The sequence below is a fragment of the Lepidochelys kempii genome, chromosome 3 (genome assembly GCF_965140285.1).
Source record: "Lepidochelys kempii isolate rLepKem1 chromosome 3, rLepKem1.hap1, whole genome shotgun sequence".
NCBI classification, from domain to species: Eukaryota; Metazoa; Chordata; order Testudines; family Cheloniidae; genus Lepidochelys; species Lepidochelys kempii.
In genome coordinates, this window is record NC_136382.1 from 208,216,065 (window position 1) to 208,237,667 (window position 21,603).

At 38.4% G+C, this 21,603-nt stretch overlaps 1 protein-coding gene across 7 annotated transcripts in view; it reads left to right on the top strand.

The window, feature by feature from the left end:
- Window positions 1-21,603, top strand: part of MAP4K3 (mitogen-activated protein kinase kinase kinase kinase 3) — a 150,720-nt gene that overhangs the window by 57,446 nt on the left and 71,671 nt on the right. For 5 of the 7 annotated variants that reach the window (XM_073339816.1, XM_073339812.1, XM_073339814.2 and 2 more), the window contains 9 exons: window positions 2,149-2,191; window positions 3,705-3,777; window positions 7,050-7,181; window positions 7,447-7,509; window positions 7,596-7,677; window positions 7,791-7,901; window positions 16,089-16,161; window positions 17,473-17,531; window positions 19,723-19,785. In XM_073339816.1, the coding sequence (XP_073195917.1) occupies window positions 2,149-2,191; window positions 3,705-3,777; window positions 7,050-7,181; window positions 7,447-7,509; window positions 7,596-7,677; window positions 7,791-7,901; window positions 16,089-16,161; window positions 17,473-17,531; window positions 19,723-19,785 (699 nt within the window). Of the gene's footprint in view, window positions 1-2,148; window positions 2,192-3,704; window positions 3,778-6,654; window positions 6,916-7,049; window positions 7,182-7,446; window positions 7,510-7,595; window positions 7,678-7,790; window positions 7,902-16,088; window positions 16,162-17,472; window positions 17,532-19,722; window positions 19,786-21,603 lie in introns of those variants that run through there. The other 2 variants (XM_073339813.2, XM_073339817.2) reach the window with 2 other exon arrangements.

Sequence of the window (21,603 nt, forward strand, 5' to 3'; positions counted from 1 at the left end):
TTTATTTTTATTCCCTTAAAATTAAAAAAGCTACTCTCACAATTAGCTGAATATTGTTACGTATCCATTTTCAGAGAAATATTTAAGAATCGCTACTAACTAACCTTTTTTTTTTACGTAATCTTTTATTGGGGTTCAGTAGTCACTTCTGTAAAAAAGAGGGAAAAAAGTAGGACATTTACAAAATGTATACTTGGAGAATAATTCAGTTTTTTTGTCACTTAGATCAAACAGAGCACTTACTTGGGGCTAAATTGTGGCATTTAGCCACTGCACTGCCTTAGGAGAAATAGAGACACTTATTACCTTGGGGGAGCATTTTCAGTTGTGCTGGAGGAAAGTGGGAGGAGGATTTAATCTTTGATATATGTTTAAGGTGCAGCATACACCTCCCTTTGCACCAGCCAGCAGGGTGGAGTCATGGCAAGGCCAAACCCAACTTTTGGGGGCATAATTTAGGGCAGGAGCTGCTATTCTGTATGGCACTTACGGGGTGGTGGGTGGCAAGTTGAATTAACCCTTACATCACAACTCATAGCAAAAAAAAAACAAACAAAAAAACCCACCACACAAAAAACCAAACAAAACCCCTCAGATACTGTTTTTAAATCTTGAATTTTAAACATTTATTTGAAAATTCACTTTAAATCCTTGTGATATTGGCAAAATATATAGGCAAACTTGTGAGACCTAGGTGCCTTAGTGCAAGTGACCTGGTTTTCAAACATTGTGACTAGCTCCCATTTATCTCAGTGGGATATATGGGAACTCAGCAATTGTGAAGATCAGATCATTTGTATTTAGGAGCACAACTGGATTGTAGTACTACTTGTGATTAGCCACAGAATTATGTACTATGTTCCAGTCACAAGGTCTATCAGTTACACTTGCACAAAGCTTTTCAAAGCTATTGGGTTGCATGGGTGTACTGAGGGCCTGCTTTGTCCTTTTGTATAAAAACTGGTAATCAGAAAAACAAGCTGTACTTTGGAAAATCTACTTGGCTTTTTCACACACCAACTTGTCTAAATCAGTTTATCGCCTCCTTCCTGTTTAGCTCTGCCTTAGCCAGCTTCTCCCTTAACTGAGTTCTACCCTTAGCCAGCCTCTTTATTCAGCTTAAGCTTGTTCCATATCCTTTGTAACAGGTAATTATAATGGAATCTGGCGTGAAGGATCCATTTTGAGCATATGTTCTGGTTGTTAAATCCAAATACACTGCATGTAGCCTCACAACAGTGTACTTTCCAAATCCAGCACAAGCAAAATCACTGTTTTCCTAGGCATTTTAATATCAAGGCAGGTCCATCAGATTACGAGTGAGGATCTCAAAATGGGACAAAACTGTTTTTCTTTTGGAAATATAAATCTGCTTTCCTGTTGGATCTTTATAACTTGCCTATTAATGAGTGTAGATTGAGAAGGGAAAGTAAGATTTAATCAATAGAGGCAAATGGTCACAAAACTAATTCTGCTGTTTGGGAGAGGATTTCATAACTAATGGGAATCTGAGTTGCATAGACATTTACGGCTACAATAAAATTTACAGAGTATTTGTGAACATGGGGGTCCCATAACCTAATGTTGTTGTCATTTCACTTTTACAAATATTCTGTTAATAAAATTTCAGATTCTTCAAACACTTAGTCTTTCGTGGTTTGTCCTCTGCTGTCAATTTTATCTCAAAACATACATATTTTCTTTGCCTTTATATCTTAATTTGTCTCTCCTTGCTGCTGTGGTATTTGAGAGCCCAGTTTTGCATCACTTTATTATAGAAGTAATGGTTTCAGATGAAGTTCAAACTTTGTAACTGTGTTACAATTAGGTCTCCAGAGTTAAGTAAGGGTGGGAGATTATTTGGAGAGACAAGGGATTTGACTTTTTTTAGTTGCTGGTTTTACTGAGCGGGGTTTATAATAAATTGTACTGTTGCACCTATAGTGGTATTTGTGATTTATTTTTAAATTATATCAAGGGCCTCTAGAACATACAGGTAGGTGTTCTCTTAGTAAATTGAAATAAATTAAATAAAATATAGAATATAGGTAATATTTGATGCTAGGGTTTATATTCCAGAGCATAAAGAAGCATAATGTTAAAAAAAAAGCTACACCTTTTAATTGAATTCTTTTTCTCTCTTTTAAGGGAGCAAATATTCTTTTAACAGATAATGGCCATGTAAAATTAGGTAAGTACTTCAGAAATCTGTATCAGATTATACTGCACAAAATACTAAAAAATACTGCAGATTATAAAAACTTTTTTGAATTCTCATCCAAGAATGCCAAAATGTTATATAATACTGGTAAACTTCAGTGAGGGGGGTATTATTAGGACTATTCTTTTCATTGATGAGGTCTCAGTTGTGGTTGAATTGGTGCATAAGTGTGCACAACTGGCTAATCAGACTATAGCTTTGGAAATCAGTTGAAAGACATACTCCCATAGTGAATTAGTCTGACATTGAAAAGGTGGGCTAAAAATTAAATCCTTTAATAAATTTCATTTTAATAAATGCACCTGTCAAGTCTCAGAAATATGAAAACTACCTCCAAAGGCTGCATAAATATATGAATCTAAAAGCGTATATCAGAAAATCCTTATGAATATACTTACCAGAATCTATTTAAAAAAATTAAATATTTTTCATAGGTACAGGAATATATTGCATTACATTTCAAATTAAGTTTATACAGTTACTCAGAATTATAGGAAAAATGTTAACTAATAAAACATATTATTGATCATATTAACTGCCTTCTATGTATTGCAAGAGTAGAAAATGAGAACTCTCAATACTTATTTCTTTTTAATTTATTTTAACTTTAACATGGGTGATATGATTTCCCAGTTAGAATAGGTTAGCAACCAGGAAGGGAAAGAACACTTTTGTTTTAAAAACGAATGAAGAGAAAAATACCATCGTAAAAGAAACTGATTCACACTTAGTCACATTTTATAATTCATTTTATTCAAGCACAATATTAGGGGTTAGGTGTTTTGTTAATGTCTTCATTTGTAGTTTAAATCTGTTTTATCTTTAAACTGATGTTGATTACTTTTCCAGAAGACTTTCTTAAACTTAACCATGTTGTGGTGTTCAAGAAGTGTTAATATCCTTGGTCAGTTACAACTGCCTTTGACTGCCCTTCTATTTTTGTAGTGACAAAGATTATTTTAAAACATTATCAATATTAATATTTCTGGTCATGTTTTACATTAACAAAATAAACATTTATTTTATGATCAGCATTAATATATGTCGTATTACACGTCTCGTATGAAGACGTGTCTCAGTTCTTTACAAAAGTTTCCCAAGTAGCGATATAGCGTGTGCTCTCAGCAGAGCGGAGCGAATGGAAATAACTTTCTTCAGAGGATTTTTAAAGGGTTTATTACATGGACAGATGGTATAAAATTCATAGGTGTACTCTAACATGGGAACATATACATATTTGTGTCTGTTAGGACTTCTACACTGCAATTCCTTCATCATGTTTCTTGTGGTGTGTGTTTGGCAGGATGGCTGGGAGAAGGTGATTCTATGGAAATTTATGATGGATCCTATAAAAACCTCATTAGCTTCTGTGTCCCTAGATATTTAGAAGTTCTTACTACAAAGAAGCTTAACTCTCCTGTTGATATTTAATTACTTGCTTTTGATCATTACTTCATTAATTAATTATCTTCATTTTTTATAGCTGATTTTGGAGTATCTGCACAGATAACAGCTACAATTGCCAAAAGGAAATCTTTCATTGGCACTCCATATTGGTAATTGTTTTACTTGATTGTCAATGTAATAGTAACTTTTACAATACCAAAAATAATTTGTATAAAAAGACATTTCTGTACTTAATTTCCTGGTTAGACTAAGCATTTTGAGAGTCTCAGCTTATTGCTCGTCTATTTTATTTTTTTTAACAACTTATACCAAATATTAAACTTAACTAAACACCAGAATGTTGTGGCCAGAGTACTGTGATGCTCTGAAAAACAGTTGTATCAGCTATATACGTCATCACCATTGACTAATATCAGTCATTGAATCTAATTTTAAAGTTCTCCCTGGAGTTTCACCCCTTTAATTCTGATCTTGCAAATACTTTTTCTACCCATCCATTTAGGTTTCAAATGTTTCTTTTCACTGACATGCTTTTCCTGGAACTCTTCACAGTTGGGAGGAGTTTTTTCACTTGTTTGTGTCAACAGATGTGCTTACTATGTCTGGAATGCTCTTCTCAGCCACATGCTCTTCAAATCTTGCTTTAAAAACCTTCCTATTTGCTTTAGTCTATTAAATTAAATCCCACTCACCTTTCCCTTCCACTAGTACTTCACACCCTTTTATTCTTTTCTCAGCCTACAAGTATATTTACTTGCATATTTATCATTTTTAAATTTCAGCTTTTTCTTTTACTCCATCTATGTACTGGAAATGACTTTCCCTGGCTGCCTTTAAGAGAGTTGTGTATATTTACTGTAAAACATTATTTCTCTGTTCTGTGCTGCTTTGAAAAGTATTTTGAGATCCTTTGTGTGAAAACATGATGTACAAATATGTATATATTAGCACAAGTCTCTCCATTCAGATTTGTATTCTTGAAATATGCCCTTGAACTAGGTGTTCAAACTCTTCCATAGTGTGGGCTATATTTTTAATATATAGCGTCACATGGACCCACCTTCCTTTCACGGTAGTACAAAACCACCTTCCACTCATGATTGCCTAAATGGATTGTGGCTCTCTGTTTCCTGGCTGAGGTGCCTGGGTGACTGTAAAGCTGATCATATTGGTCTCTAACACAAACCACTATGTAGCTGCCAAGTTTTGTCAGTGTCCTTAAGTAATATTTCAGGTTGACTTGCATAATTGTAAATAATTTACATATAATCATGAACATCACTTTTGAAAATATTGTGTGGATTTAATGCTGGTAAGACACCAGTTTTACTTTGGAGGGCTCCATTGAGCAGTGGGAGCAGGTATGGGCAAGTAAGACTTCATTCCTTGTACCCGTTTGAAGAGATGGAAGGGAGAGGAAGGCTTGGGGGGTAGGGTGGGGTTAAAGATAACCAGGGGGTTTTAATGGGGAGAGGGTATAGTTGCTGGGTGGGAGTGGAGGAAGTTGCTATAGGGTAGTACCAGCTCCTTTTGGTACTTGCCTTCCATGTCCACATTAGCTTTTGCTCCCCACACCATCTCCTATTCCTCCGTTAACTCCTGTTTCTCAGTGGTCTCTTCCTTCCAGCAGTAGCCCCTTGCTTTTCTTGCCTTTGGGGCACTAATGCAACAAACATAACCTTCCCTGCTCCAAATGGCTTGGAAAAGGGCAGGGGGATTAGAGAACAATCAGAGAGACGGAGTGGCTGTCTGTTCAGTGTGTCCCACAGTGGTCTCTAGTGGGAGCCAGGCATAACTGCTGACCAGATTCCTTGCTTGTTCAGGACCCAGCTGAATGTATGCGTCATACAAGATGATGTGTAACAGTACACAGGTCTGCAACTAAATGTTCAAGTGATTTTTCTATTTTGATTAACCTTTTAATTCTGAGAATCGCTTTTAAGGTAGTAAAGAGAAAAATAATGGGAGGAAAAGAGACACACATTCATCTCATCCCCTTGTAGCCAAACTAGCAAACTTAGTGCTTTTTGTACGAGTTTTGTAATAACGTAAGACCTCACACTTACTTAGTACCCATGTTCCTAAAAAGATTACAAAATGCTTTACAAATTTAAGATATACGACAGTCTCTTTAACTACCTCGAGTGAAGTTGCACAGTGATTTAGGACAGGGAACATAGACGAATGTACTCATTTGAGATGGAAGAAGAAATTTAGGTAAGCAGACAGTAATTATCCATATTGGAACATGTTCAAGTCACCAAGCTTAATAACACAGCTATGCAAGAAACATACCTTTCTTGATCACAAATGGTAAGGATATCTGTGTTTAGAGCAGTTTTCATTTTTCTCCTGCTACATAGGGTCACCTACCACTGTTCTGGGGCATTAATTCATTACTGATTGGGAGGGAAGAGTATCATCTACTGAACTCTTACTCCAGCTGGGGGTTTTTCTTGGTGGTCTTCCATATTAATGAGACCCAGCCATGCTTGGGTTGAGTTCATAGCCTGATATGGCTATAACATGTAACCGTATCTGTAACAAACCAGAACAGGTGTTTTCACATTACATTAGTTAGTCAATAATTTTAAAATGTATTGGGTGTGTCTGTTTATGAATATCAATTGTGTGTAGTACTTTTGCATCTGAGCGTCTCAAAGTACTTGCGAATTTTAATGAAGTCTCAGCACCCCAGTGGAGTAGATAATTATTTCCATTTTACAGATGAGGAAATTGAGACACAAAGTGGTTAAGTGTCTCACAGGACATATGTGCAGAGCTGGGAATAACCCCAGGTCTGGTGACTCAAGGAGTGAAAAAGTTAGATGCATTTTCCTATAGAATTCTCCTAACCTTCAATTTATCACTTTCCAGGGTGGCGTTTTTAAACTTTTTTTATAGTTAGATTGTACTCCAGTTTAATCATAAAATGTAGGGCTAGTTTAGTAGGCCAGTGGTAGCTCACTTGTGCTATGGCTAAGAAGCCAACACTAGCTGGTTTTGTCCATTTGCTGCCAGACTTTGGGGTATTTGGGAGGCATATACTCAGCCCTGGGAGGATATAGACAGAAAATTGCACCTCACTGTTGCAGTTCGTCTGACTCAAGAGTGTTAACTGATTTTGGAATGACTTGCAGCCAGCTCTTCTCGGTTGAGTGAGTGAACGCCACAACACTAATGCCATAGAGTGGAATGGACAAAGTGGAAAAAAACCTGAAATACCATTGAAGCTCAGTAGATCACAGGATTTCAAATGCTTACAAATAAGTCAAATTAAATAAAAGGTTGTGTATACAATGTGCTCTAGAAAAATGAATAATAAAACACTGACTCACACTGAAAAGTGTTTGAGTTAGATTTATCTCTCTCCACAACTAACAGAGAAATGTCTTTTCTCTTAAATACATACATATTTTAGGATGGCTCCAGAGGTTGCTGCAGTTGAAAGGAAGGGTGGCTATAACCAACTGTGTGATCTTTGGGCTGTTGGAATAACTGCTATAGAACTTGCAGAACTTCAGCCTCCTATGTTTGACTTGCATCCCATGAGGTTGGTAAATAAAATCTGTTTATGGCAGGCTGTGAATAAAATTTTTTAAATAGTTGGCTAGACATGTTTGTAATATGAGGAGTTATTGCCAGTAGTATTATCTGCAGGTTTTCAAAATGTACACATGAAAATTTGTAATGGCTGCATTTTGCATAAACAAATTCCCTCATCTCACCTTTTCTGGGTTGATGGTTTTTTTTTATTGCAGCCAAAAATAAAAATTTGTAAAGTAATGGTTAATCACAAAAATGTTATCGGTTTTCAGAGCACTCTTTTTAATGACGAAAAGCAACTTTCAGCCTCCCAAGCTAAAAGACAAAATGAAATGGTAAGCATATTTTGCTTTCTTATATTATACTAATCATGCATTTCACGAAACTACTGAATTCTAATGTTCACTATTTCATTTTGCAGGTCAAATAATTTTCATCACTTTGTGAAAATGGCACTTACAAAAAATCCTAAGAAGAGACCTACAGCTGAAAAATTACTACAGGTATGATTTTTGTTTGTATTTTCTGAAGTAGTTCTGAGCTAAAAGTACCTTTAAACTTACCGGGTTGAAATTTTAATGTAATATTCCTCTTTTCCCTTGTCTTTGTCTTTTAGCATCCTTTTGTTACACAGCCCTTAAATCGAACCCTTGCTATTGAATTATTGGATAAAATGAATAATCCTGATCATTCCACGTACCATGATTTTGATGATGATGATCCTGAGGTAAGAATACATGCTAACCATAAAAGTAAATGGGTTTTGCTAGTAAATGTTTTTTTTAAAATGTATGGCACTTATAGATCTAAAAGCATTTACTATAACGTCTATTCTGAGATCTCAAAAGCTTTTAAAAGGTCATTTTAATCTCTGTGTAACCAGAGTATGGCATTTTGTTACAAGTGCAGTAAATATCAGAATTTGTTACAATTGGGAAGGAAAACCTAAAGAAGCAGAAAGCAAGGGTGAAATGATAAGTTCAGAATATCTAATTGTGATATTTTAGGTTCTTAATTATTGTTTAAACAAGGACCAGGTCATATATGGCACTATAAAATGATAATAATAATAATTAATAATCCCCTAAACCCACAGAGGTACAAGTGTAGAAATTGTTTATAAAACCTACTTGTATTCTTTTGTTAATAGATATTCAGGTTCATGAGTATGGAGTCCTGAGATACTGTAATTGTGTTCCTGTATATTTGTATTTGATTTCTTTTGTGAAAAACTAACTCTCAAAATGTCTGCAAATGGAAATGATCTTTCAGGGTGCGACCAGGCTAAACTATTGAATTCCAAAATTTATTCAGTTTTGACTTCATAGACTGCTTGTTAGACAAAAGTTAGTAAGATGTGATAAGAAATAAAACTTGAAGAGGACAGTAGACTAACACATCTCATTGGAACTTGAAACAAGCCAATGTTATATTATTTGTTTGTTTCTGATAATTCCCACAACGTGCTGAGCACTATGCAATAGTATGTAGGCTCTTAAGAGCTTGGGAAATAAAATACTGTACACAGACAGAAGGACAAGGGGTGAGAGTAAGCAGTACATAAATGTAATGTTCTTACTGATTTTTATAGTACCAGACAGTATGCAGGCAATTCACAGAAGAAATATAGACCCTATTTTTACACTGAAGATCTTACAATTGAAAAACAATAAACAAAACAACAAGGGAGAGCAGCACCTGGTGGAAGGGGTCTCACTGCATCTTTGCTAAAGGAGATGATCTGTTGAATGCTAAGCCTACTGGACTGGAGTCTCTAACATTTGGGTTTTCATAATCCAAATGATTATGGTGGGGGAAACCCCCTCATCAAGACCAAAAAATAACCACATATGGACAGGTAGTGAAACCAGTGACTTGTCTGCATTTCTGATTTGTAGTTTAATTCTTGTTAAATACTGTTTGTACAGGAAAAAAGAGGGGGAGGTTGTGAGTATGCGTATACAGTTCCTTTAAAATTGTAGCAGGAAATTAGGAAGGAACGGTCCTAAGAGTTGCTCTCCCTATGCGGTTGTCCCTGGTTCCTTAGCAGTTGGACTGAATAATTGATGTGCAGTCTCCTTTTGTCATTTGCCAGTGAAAGGATCTCTCGTATGATTTGCACCTTCCTCATTTTGAAGTCTCTTCTCGGGCCCTTGAAGTGATTGATGTCAAATTTTCCTTTACTGGAGCCATTTCATTCCACAGGGATTATAATTGTGCTGGAGGGCTCTTTAACCCTTAAAGAAGGGCTCACTCTTCGGTGTCACTTTTGGCTTACTACTAACCTCTGCTGCCAAGTGTGCTGCTAGTTCTTGTCTGACCCCACTACGTGCAATATGGTGACAGCAATGGCGGTACCCTATCTCTAGAGAGAGGAAAAAATAAAGGAAAAAGAATCAATGAAATTCCACTACCATGAGCAGGGAAAGTTTATTTTCCTTATCCTCAAGCACTGTAACAGCCCTGGTTCTGATGTCAGGGCTAAACTTGGCAGTGGGGGGGGGGGGGGGAGACTAAATGCCCTAAGAAGGCTGGAGGGCAAGAAAAACTCCTACCCAAAGGAGAGGCCAGAGAAAAATATATTTTCCTCAGAAAGGAACATAGAGAAGAGACTCTCTCAAGAAACTGGGCTGTGGGCAACACACCGGAACAGCTTCAACAGGGTGTCCCAGACCCACAGAAAAGGATGGGAGGCATCGCCACCGGAGAAGTGGGAGGGGGCGGAGAAGATGCCTTAAAGGTACGGAAGGAGCAGGATAAAAAGTAGTAGATTGTAAAAGAAATAAGTTTCTTCAAGAGCAATGAAGCTAATATTTTCTATAATCATCCCTCCAGAAGGTTTTTCCCTTTGCTGATAAATCAGCATGGTCAAAATGGAGAGGCTTTGACAAGCAATTTTGCATTGTTGTGTGGAAAGTGAGAATACAAAGTAAGCTGATTCATATTTATTATGGCAAGTGACCTACTTGAATACATCCAACCTAACCTCCAGATCTAAATGACATAGTGAAGAAACTCTCTGATGTACAATTTTTTAGGAAGTCTGAAAAACTCACAGATAAAATCAAAGGTGAACCCAAGAATACAAACTTGTAGTGACACTTGGCAAAAAGCACAAAACTCAAGCAGAAGATTTGGAGACAGTCTACAAAGAATGGGAAACTACTTGTGGAAGATACAGAAAAAAAAAGACACCATTCTTAGCCAGTGTGTCCAGCCTGTAAAGGGGAGTGCACTAAATGTCATAAGGGACACGAATGCAGCATTACTTAGATATTATGTGAAGCATGGGGGAGGAGAGGGGAGAAGAGAAAGGAGAATAACACTTTCTAAGTGAAATGTTCACAGTAGACATGGTTGCAGAGCTGCTGATGTCTTCAAAAGGAAATGTGGAGATTGAAGATCAGTAAGCAGCTCTTCACTAGAATGTGATGACAGTTTACAGAAGACTAACTAAAATGAAATAGTGAATCCAGAGCAAAATTAACATACTTACACACACATCAGATCTTTGACACTGGGCAAGCAGATTTAACTATTTCATATTCAACTAAATTGGTCCTTTGAAGAATAGCCTTCATTTCAGTAATCCCATAAGTGACCTACAGGTGTCCTGATATTTTACTCCTCTGGAGGGAAAACCCTCAATTGCTTCAATTAGTGCATTTTTTTCCCCCTGCGTACTCTGTTATTGATTAGTCAAAAGTCCTGTTATGAGAGGGGTAGCAAAACTTAAGAGGTCGATTACCTTCTCCTCCCCCACCCTGACTGCTTCACCAGATGCTTCTCTCTCCCCCCCCCCCCCCCCCCCCCCCCCCAGGTTTCTCTTCACATAGTCAGATGTGCTTGCAGTTGGCAGCCTCGGCTGTTAAAAAGGACCTACCAAAAATTAATTTCTTTTTATACCCAGCTGTTGTTCTTTTCAAACTATAAACTGTGGGCCAGTCTGAACAGAAAATCCTAGTTCTTAATCTGTAAACCTCTGGTGTAGAAGTATTTAAATCCCCCATCAGATAGCCATAAGTTCTTTTGGTAGCATCCTCAATAGCTTCTAGAAAGAATTTTGCCTTGCTAGTGCACATTTGCAGAGGAAGCATAATAATTTGTAATTTATCCCTGGGGTTTTTTAACAGAATCATGTACTTTGTGTTTAGGTTAATTGTGCAACTCTTTTTTTTCCCCTTACAAAATACGTTTTGAACTATATACATAATGCACACATTCCTGTAATGCACATAGCTGGATTTCATCACTTTTTCACAAGCAAAGTTAATCTAATAGTCTACAATAATCTTATTTACTTTATTGGTAGGAAACAACTGGTAATCCTTAAAAGCATTAGGCCCCTCCACAAAATTGTAAAGGTTATTTACAAAGCAGTTCTTTAAACTGAGATTGCCCACAACTGTAACACTACACATTAGTCTCAGACATAACAAATATTGGCTGCGTGTTATCCAACACATTTTTTATAAAGTGACTTTTCTAATAGTTTCTAGGCCCTGTAAGAATGACCAAAAAAAGGATGTTTCCACCATGTATCCATTTTCAAAACCTGTAGTGCCAGTTTTAAACCTTTCTCTGATGACCCTCATGTTGTGACTGTCTGCATTTTCTTAAGGATCTTTGTCTCTTGTTTGCTACTGATTTGTGTTCCTTACAGTAGAGGACTGCTGCACTTGTATCTTCTTTGGGTTATACTTCCCTAGGTCTGTGCTATAATCTAGGACTAGATCTGTCAAATTGTCAACGTTGATCTTATCACAGTTTGCTGTGTTGAGGGTAATCTCTTTGACTTTCATGTAGGCCTTCCCTCCTGACAGCTTGTACCTATATGATTTTGGACTTACTGACACAAACTCTGTGATGTGTTGATCTGGCAGGATCTTGCTTGTGAGGTCCCTTAAATAATCCGCTGGAGGGGGGTTCCAGTCTTCCTCCCTTTTCACAAATATCACCGACTCAGTGTCATGGTACAGGCACCTCTTTATACAGGCACCTGTCTAGCAGGTTATATAGTTCTAAGTGGCCATAAGTGGTGGTGAAATAAGCCCTAAAGATGTTGGTATTGCCAGAGACCACACAGTGTTCTTTTGTATGCTTCCAAGACATGCAAGCTGTTTCATCATTGATAAACTTGGGAGGATGAAACCTCGTAATTGGGAGAAAATAGGTACTGAAAGAGTTCGTCAAGCGTCTCATGATGTTGGCATTGGGTAGGTTTGTTTTTTGCCTAATCTCCCCCCCACCCCCCCGAGAATTTAAAAACAGTTTAGTAATTGGTGCTTTGTGGGGTGCAGCATAATCTTACGTTGGCATAAAGGCACACCTTCTTTTAGAAATCATTATTTATTTTGTTTGTGCAGCAGCTGAGATACCCTGAAGTCTCTCTTGTTTGATGGAAATGTAATTTTATGTACTTGGAAAAGAGTTTGTCAGATTTTTCTTCAAAATGCCAGATTTCATAGGTTTTTTCTTTTCTTTTTTTTTTGCCACACTGAAATAAAGATGTATCATTTAGTAAAGACAGCATATACAAAGAGTAAGATTATATAATATATATTTTCAGATTTATAAAACAAGCAAAACTCTTTGTGCTTCAGTACAGCAGTAATAATTTTTGAAAGATGGTTTGTTATAAGAAGTCTCCAAACAAGCTCTTTTTTTATGCCAACCTAACTGTTTCAAACAGTCTGTAGTTAGCAGATTGATTTGATCACTACAGCTCTGAAATTCCTTATGTATGTATTTAATAATTATGCACCCCTCCTCAAATACTTCCTTTTGTTTAATATTAATCAGAGTGCACCACCTCCCTTTCCATGGATGAAGAATGCCTGTCAGCCTAATTACTTTTTTCCAGCCCCAACAGGACCTAGTATCTTTAACCCTGATGGAGCATTAAGGAAACATGGATGTGTGATTACGAAGGATATGATTCTGTCATGAAGGTCACAGATTCCATGACTTTCCAGGATTACTTCTGGGGCAAGGCTGGAGCAGCTGCCAGCCCTGGGGTCAACGGAACAGCTGACCTGGTGTTCAGCTCCAGGCTGCTGGAGGAGCACCCCCCAGCCAGCCGCAGGGCTGCCAGAACAGCTGACCTGTGGTCAGTCTCAGGGATGATGAAGCAGTAGCCCCCAGGCTGCTGAAACAGCTGGGCTTCTGTGAATATTTGTTTGTTGCCTGTGACCTGTCACGGGTATTTTTAGTAGAAGTCAGGGACAGAATTTTAACCTTAGTGATTACATCTGAAGGCAATAGTTCCACACAACCTCATTTTTTCAGTAGGTTGTGGTTAAAGCAATATAATTCAGTGATGTTGAGTCAGCTCAGTTGTACGTATGTACACGTCTCAAACAAGAGTATAGGAGCTTTTTTGGTTTATTTGAAACACGTTTTTGTTTTATTTCTCCTGAACGCTACTACATGCATGTCAGCTTTTTGCTGTAAATAGGTATCTTTTCTTAAAGACACAATAGCTGGGTTCTTTGAATCTATTTTTATTTAAAAGACGTACAACCCTTGAAAACAGAGATGCCCCATCAAAACTTTCATCTTATTTAACTGCCACACAGACGTTGTAACAGAAACACTTATAGTCACAATTTTTAATAGACATTTTTATTTACAGGTACCAAGTTTTATTCTATTTATATTGCATGGTTGTCCCCTTACCGTTCTCTAATTTAGTCCTTTTAGACTTCTTATCATTTTCTTAAGTGGGGTTCTGTAACTTTTTGTGTAGGTCAGGCAGTCAATATAATGCACTAAGTGGGTATCCTTCGATATGGTAATTTTCTTTAAACACTGTTAGGATCTCGAGCGCTTTGCCTGGCATTTACCAAGGTCATCCCTTGTGCTAAATTTTCTTGGGTTAAGCACAGACATTGCATTGCATAACCTATGGCCATAAAAGCATTTAATAGGCTTTCCAAACACAGGTCAGTACACAGGGCGTGGAGCTTGTAGCTTCTATCCTCTGAAGTCCAAGTCACACAGTCATGATACTGCTGGCCTACGTTGTCTATAACACAGTCCTCACAGTCTTCAGAAAGCTTCTATCAAAGACCGTGATTAAGGATAGCACAAACAGAAATGTGTACAATAGACTGCATAACATTTTTATGCTCAAGACATGGCACTGGCTCAGCTCTATGCCAAGGGCCTTCTTCAGTCCATATAGCTGTAATCCTCTGCCTGCTCGGTTTCCTCTTGTCTTGGCGTTGAGCAAAAACAAGCTGGGCTTGATTCACCGTGTCTCTATGATGCAGTGCTGTCCGGGGCCTCTGGTCCTCTAGAAAGGCATTGAAAGACTTTCAGGAAAAAAAAACACAAACAGCTGTCAGTCTGCAGTTTTTAGATTTACTCAACCCCAGGTTGATTCCTAGCCCATTACACCCCATCCTCAATGATCACTTTTTATAGTCTAGTTAAATGTCTTCTCCATTCACCTCGTCTGACTCCAGCAAGCTACGGTCGCCTTCCTCCATTGTGGTGGGGGGGTAGGGAGGGACGACACTGGATGGCCATTGTGTTTGTTAGCCTGCCTCACAAGCGCTTCGGTCTTGGAGTCAGATTCTGGCGTAACCATCAACAGCTGGGCCAAAGGGCTCCCCTCGGCAGTTCGTACCTCCTCAGAACTGTCACTGATGTAGTGCTTTCTTCTCGGGTGACCAAGTGACTCGGAGCTAAAATGAATTCTGTAATTCTCATGGGGGTGATGGAGACAAGGTTTCCCCTCAGCATTTCCACGATTCCTGAAAAACACGCTCCTAAATCAAGATGGCCTCTCTCACACAGCAGTGGGTCTAAGTATGGGGTTGCCACCTGGCTAAATGTTGAGCTCTAGAGATTGAGGGTTCTGGCCTATACTGTCATATGTTTCCCTTCCAAGAGGGCCTATGGGAGTGAAAACCATTCTGATTGGTAGAGGGCAGTGGGAGGTGGTGTTAGAGATGTCATATGACCCTCTTCTAGATGGATCACCCTGACCTGAAATGCGCCCTGATTGGTCAAACCTGCTGTCAGGGAGGTCCTATTGGACCCAGTCTAATTAGGAGAGGATAATGCGGGGAGTTCGCAAAGGGGTCATATGCCACTCGTTTTCAGTCATATGTCAATCTCGACCCTGGAAGTAATAACCATGGGAGAAGGCCTTAAGGTGACAGGCGGGCGGGACCTCAGGGGCAAAGGGGTGGGAACATTTGATTGACATACCCCTAGGCTACTCGAGCTGTTGTCTTACTGTATTTCTTGGCTTCTGTAGTTTCATCATAACTATAACCTGATATATTTTTTAAATATGCCTATTCTCCCCTCTGAAAGCCCTATCTGTTTTTTCATCTGAGGAGGGCTGGCTGCAGGTCCCTAATGATCCTGTTAATGCCATTTATGCGTACTTCTCCTTACCAGTGGTTGTCTATGTTGCCATTGCAGTTCCTGTAGCTTGAGGCGCTTGACACCAGGCTCAGGAGCCAAACTTTGACTGGCGGACTAGATTGATGCTTTAGTTGGTGTCCTATTTATCTTGAAAAAATCATTCAGGTATTTAGATTTTGCAAGTATAAGAAGGTATCAGACAAGTTAGGATAAATACAGACCTACCACTGTCCCTTTTAAATTCAGAATGACATATGTAACAGCTATAAAACCATTACACACTCAGCTAGACTGGCACAAACTGTATAGATATAATGGAAATATATATTGTTAGTACACGGATAGCAGTCTAATGCAGTGGTGTGTCTTTTAAAATGCAAAACATGCTCTTTATATCGTTTTTAGACTTTGCTTGTATCATATATTTAAAAATCTTCAAAGGAGATGAGTAAAATACATATAACAGGACAACTGTATCTTCACATAATAGAAGGTATACTTTTGTTGGTAATGCTTTTTTTTTCTTTTCTAGCCCCTTGTTCCTCATAGAATTCATTCAACAAGTAGAAATGTGAGAGAAGAAAAAACACGCTCTGAAATAAACTGTAAGCATGTGTATACTTCATTAAATTAAGAATATTAAAGGTTATAACTTGAAATTAGCTTTTAACTTAAACTGAGCTTTTGTCTATCTACCATAACTAAGAATATTCTTCTTTATTTAAGAGGCAACACGGAGTGAATTTATACGCAATTTCACTTATTTTGAACATAGGAACAGATTATACAAAACAGTGTGATTAAATATATATATACTCTTAAAATATATAGAGGTCTGTACCATTTTGTTTTCCAGCACTGCTTCAACTCCCTCTACTACTGCAGCCTAGTGAAATAGGGTTTGACATAGGTTCCTCTCAAAGACTTTCAATGCCACTTCATGCTATCCTTTAGAGTGGGTTTCCAGAGGGTGATGCAAAATTCTGTCTTCACCCTAGGACTGAGCAAAATGCCATCATAATACTGCTATGCATTGCAACTTGGTACTTTACTTTGAATATTGCTGGTATTGAACTTTTGGGCTAGCTACTCAGAAAATGTTCCATTTTAAAGTTGGAGTGAAAGCCCCCTGAAACCTTAAGGTGATGGTAAAGAAACCACTGTTAAGAAAACCATGAGCATAACACTGACATTTCTCATTCAACTATTGTTTTAAGATCTTCAGTTTTATTTTCAAACTAAAATGATCACACACAACTTGGTGGAGGGAGAGTCTGACGAGAGGTTAAATCAGAAGGCAGGACTTCTCCTTCTCCAAAAAGAATGCAGTTTAAATTTTGGGTTTTGTATCTTGGGATCCATAAACTAATAGTAACATTGGAATTCTTGAACTTCAAGAACATTGTATCCAACTTTTGGTACAATGGCAAATGTCTCTTGTGGAAGAGCAGTGGAAAATTTAATTAGTACTCCTCAACCCTTCAACAGGGATTTTTACTGCTAGTTAAATCTCCCAACAGTACGGATCTGAAAAAGCAACTCACAGAAAAGATTTACTCACCTGTAACTAAAGTTACGAGTAAGTTGCCTTACAGAGTTATGTTCCCCTACCATGCTGCTTCTGAATCCTTTTTGTGATCCTTCTCATGGGTGGATGACAAGGACCTAAGGGCAATCCTTTGCATAGCTCTGAATACAAGCAAGGATGTGCAGCCCCCAGAGTTTGCTGCTTTCTAGAGGGCTCTGAGCTCATGGCACTAAGGGCATGTGTGTGTGTCATAAATAAAGATCAATGGAAGTATAATATACGCATAAAACTGATTTAAGCTTAGTTAGTGGGCAACTGCTACTAGAAACTGAATCCTTTCTTACCGTAAGCGAACCATATCTTGACTTTATTTTTTCCCCCTCTATAGTTGGTCAAATAAAGTTCAATCCTCCATTAAGGAAGGAGACAGAGCCACATCATGAGTTTGTGAGTAACATGTTGCATGGGTTTTGTGCCTCACGTTTTGCATCCTGCAAATGAGAGAAAAGGTTAACTTGTGACACAGTCCCTTCTCTCCCCCCACAAGCCGTTTTATTAAGGAGCTCCTCCCCCTGGTTCTCAGGAAGGGAGCGTGCCTGGAGCTGCATTCCTTTGGCGTAGGAGCCATGCAAGAGCAGAGCTGGCATACTTCTCCTTCAGTGCGCTACAAGAGCACCTCCTTCCTCCCCTCCCTTCACCCTTTCCTCTGGAAAAGAGCCAGCTGGCTTTAGCGATGTGAGTTGGTGTGCGCGCACACCCTTCCACAGCAGCTGGCTTGGGCAGGCAGATTGCAGCCTGTAGTATCCAACAGGACAGAGAGGAGTAGCTTATCTAACATAAACAAGAATTTATGCAACAGCTTCAGAGAAATTATATTCCCATGTATGTAGTTGCATAATCACATCACTTATTGCTGTGCTGATTAGAGCATATTATATATAAAAATAAAATTAAACAGAGGACCAGCGATTCTAAAACTGGCAAGAAAAATATGTTAAGAGTGGGTCTTACCAAAATCACCTTACAATGTCAGTACTCTTACTCCCCTTTTTCTGTAGCCTGCCTCACTATAATATACACTGTGGAAAATATGATTAGCACAATCTTTATTTCTACATGCCTTTAAATATTTTCTCACTTGTGTTCTTTTTGTTCTTTGAGAAGTGCTTGAATATGTGGCATGACAATCACAAAATAGGTTTTAAAGAAGAAAATGGAGCTTAAAATTAACCAGGAAAAAAAGCAGCCCTTTTTAGATTTTAAAATTCCTGTGACTGGGTGTGTGTCCCCCCCCCCCCCCACGCCCCCGTCACCCAGCTGTACAGCTTTAAGGACAACAGTGTTTCTGAGGGGAAAGTTTTTTCTTCTGGGGCTCAGGGCACAGCCATAGGGAGCCGTTTCTTTGGCAGATGTTCTTGGAAGGGAGGAGTTGAAGTTTGCTCCACATTGAGTTGAAACACACAGGAGTATTGCACTTTGGAATCTTAGTTGTCTCTCTGGCTACAAGAAAGGATTAATCCTGCTGATAGGGAAAACCAACACAAAAGGTTGCCTTGCTAGAAGGGAGAACCAGAACTCTTTGTTTTGACTCCATCAAAAAGACAGACAACACCCACCTAAACCCCTGTGTTTATCTCCCTGCCCAGGAGGAGGAGCTAAAACTGTTTATTTGGATATTTCTGAGGAGGGAAAGGGAGTGCTTAATTGCCTGCTTAATAATGGGAAGCATGAAGGACTGTACTTTGCTCTAAAGATAAAGGAATTTCTTTATTTAGGACATCTTCAGATATTTTTCCTTTAAAAGATTTTTGAGCACCTTATTCTTGAGGGCATGGCAGCAGCTCTCCTATAATACCCTACAAAATTATTTGAGCGCATGTTCAGTCTGACCATAGATGAAGAAAAAATGTGTACAAGTGAAACAAAACCGTTATTTTGATATTTATGGGGTTACTCTGAAGTACATAGAAATGTAACGGTAATCTGGAAAAAAACATTTACACTTAAGTAGTTCCAATACTTTACAGGTACCTGCTTTTATTAAATTAAATACGAATGGTTTTAATGACTGATTCATTAATATACTGCACAGTGGAAAAGCCAGGTTGATTCTTGGAAGCTAGAGAATGATTCCTTGTAAGAGGATGAGAGGATTGTGGAGGAAAGGAGGATTGTATCATTAAATTTAGATCATTCCGGTCAATTGAAGTCAGAGTTCTAACTGGCTGCAAAAGAAGTCCTGTTCATTCTAAGACACATTTTGATGAAAGGCCTTGTAGGAAGAGAGATTGAGGGTAGAAGTTTTCCTTAATCTCCAGTATTCCAACTGGTGACAAAAAAGATCCTGGAATGGGGGGTATTGAGAGATGGGAATAAATTGATAATTGCTAATTCCAGTTTATTAAGGTAGTTCTTCAGCTCTTTTTGCTTTTTGTCTGTTAAGTAATGTTTAATCTTTATACTAAATTAATTATGATGTAATATGAAATGTAAGTTTTGTCAGAAGCTGTTTAATATGGTGTAACTTTGCATTTGCATTAACAAAATTGTGTTGGCAAGACAATTTCCCTTTGTGTATATCTGGCTTTCAGTCTCAAAGTAAATAACCTGAGTTTCTTGGTCTCTGTCTAACGAACAGCCCAACAGTAACGATTTTTTGGACAGTTCAGAAGAAATGTACTACACTGCAAGATCTAATCTGGTATTTTTCACCTTCTGATTTTCTTTGTCAGCATTGGTTTTGTGTCTTTATTTTTGTTTTTCAAAGCTAAAGTTTTGTTCAGTTGCTGTACTTTTGCCTCTGTAGAACAGTTTTTCAGTCTAAGGATTAAGTTGTATGAATATTTCTAAGTAATGGAGGGAAAATATATATAAAGTAGGTCAGTATTATGCATTAACTGTAATGCCTTTAACTTTTCTCACTGTCTAGGAGAGATTTCTTAGCATTTTTTGTTTGACAGTTCCTTTAAACATTCATTTGAAAGATTAAAAAATGTGTATGTTTTTAATGTTTTAATATCCAAAATCTAATTACAGTATAGAATGAATACAAACATTAATGTTCATACTGACAAAACCACAAACATTCAAAGAGCGAGGTCAAAAATGTGATTCTCTTGGCATTTGGTACTGCCCATACTGTACCTGTTCTCTTTTCCAACCGTTCTCTGCTTTAGCAATGCAGTGTGAAAATCAAGCCTGCAAGCTTTACTCTGTTCTGCTTCTGGGTCATCAAATGGCCAGAGATTGCTGTATCTGTTAGTGATGGTTGCTAGTTATGTGCAAAGTAGCGAGAGCACCGTTTCATTTTTTCAGACTCTGTACTAGGTGGAACATGCTGTGCTACCAACTAAACCCAAGTCTTGGTTTGGTTTGTAAACGAAGCATTTCATGTGGAAATCCGTTGAGGAGTAATAAATATGGAACAAAACGATGGCTTTTTACATCAGCTTCTCAGAAATTGTATCTGCCAATACATAGCTACTGATAACTTAAGCTGTGCTGACTCCAGTTTTGGAGGCAGTCCTATGTAGATTTTCTCCTTAACACACACATGTCCTTTAACAACTTTCTTGGGACTACAGCTCCAGTTTCTCTGCCTCCAGCAGCATTGTCCTGCACTTCAGCTCCGCTTTTCTTTCAGCTACTGACTCTCTTCATTTTCTCACTTTTTTTCTGCCACTTTCGTCTCCGCTGCATGCAGACTGTTCCTGCTGAGTGCAGCTCCAGCAGATCTTTCCATGGTCATTCCCAAAGGGATTCCTGCAGCCCCTCACAGTTGGCATAAGCCCATTACAGTAGCTGCTCCATGTGTTGCCCTCTAGCCCACTGAGTGTAATCTGGCCTAAGATACCATCTAAGATGCACTTACACCATGTATCCTGACCAGACCTCCCCTTTGGCATCTCCTCTGCCCCATGGTTTTAAACTTGGGACAATAGTGATTTGCTACAGTGAAGAAAGAAGGAAATAATGTTAGTTTTAAATAGGAGGGGGTTTTCTAGGCTGTGAACACTTTCCAGACATCTCAACTGTATCTGCATCAGGCACTCTCCATTCTGCAATTCCACAGGCTCATTGTGAAACCAAGAGAAGTGCTCTGACTCAGTCACAGGATCTCATTCATTTTTGAGGTTTGGTTTTGTTTGTTTTCTCACCAACCAAGGTTGTTCTTCTGGAAAGCCCAGAAACTGAAGGAAGTTGTTCTCTTGTCTTCTGTGTGAGACCATGCTAATCAGGCTCTCCCTCCTCTAGATCTGTTAGTCACAGCTGCTGCAGACACTGTTCACTGGACAGTATATGGTTTCTTCAAGCCTTCATGAAGTGGGATTGAAGAGTCCTCCCTCATCAAGAGGCTTTGACTTCCCATTTCACTTGGGTCCAGAAATTATTCCACTGTGGAACATATATCTGATGAGGGACAAGCCTTTGGCAAACCCACGAATCTTCAGGATCATAACCAAAACAAGCGTCAAAGGTTGGAGAGCCTTCATGGGGCACATAGATGATGACAGGGACT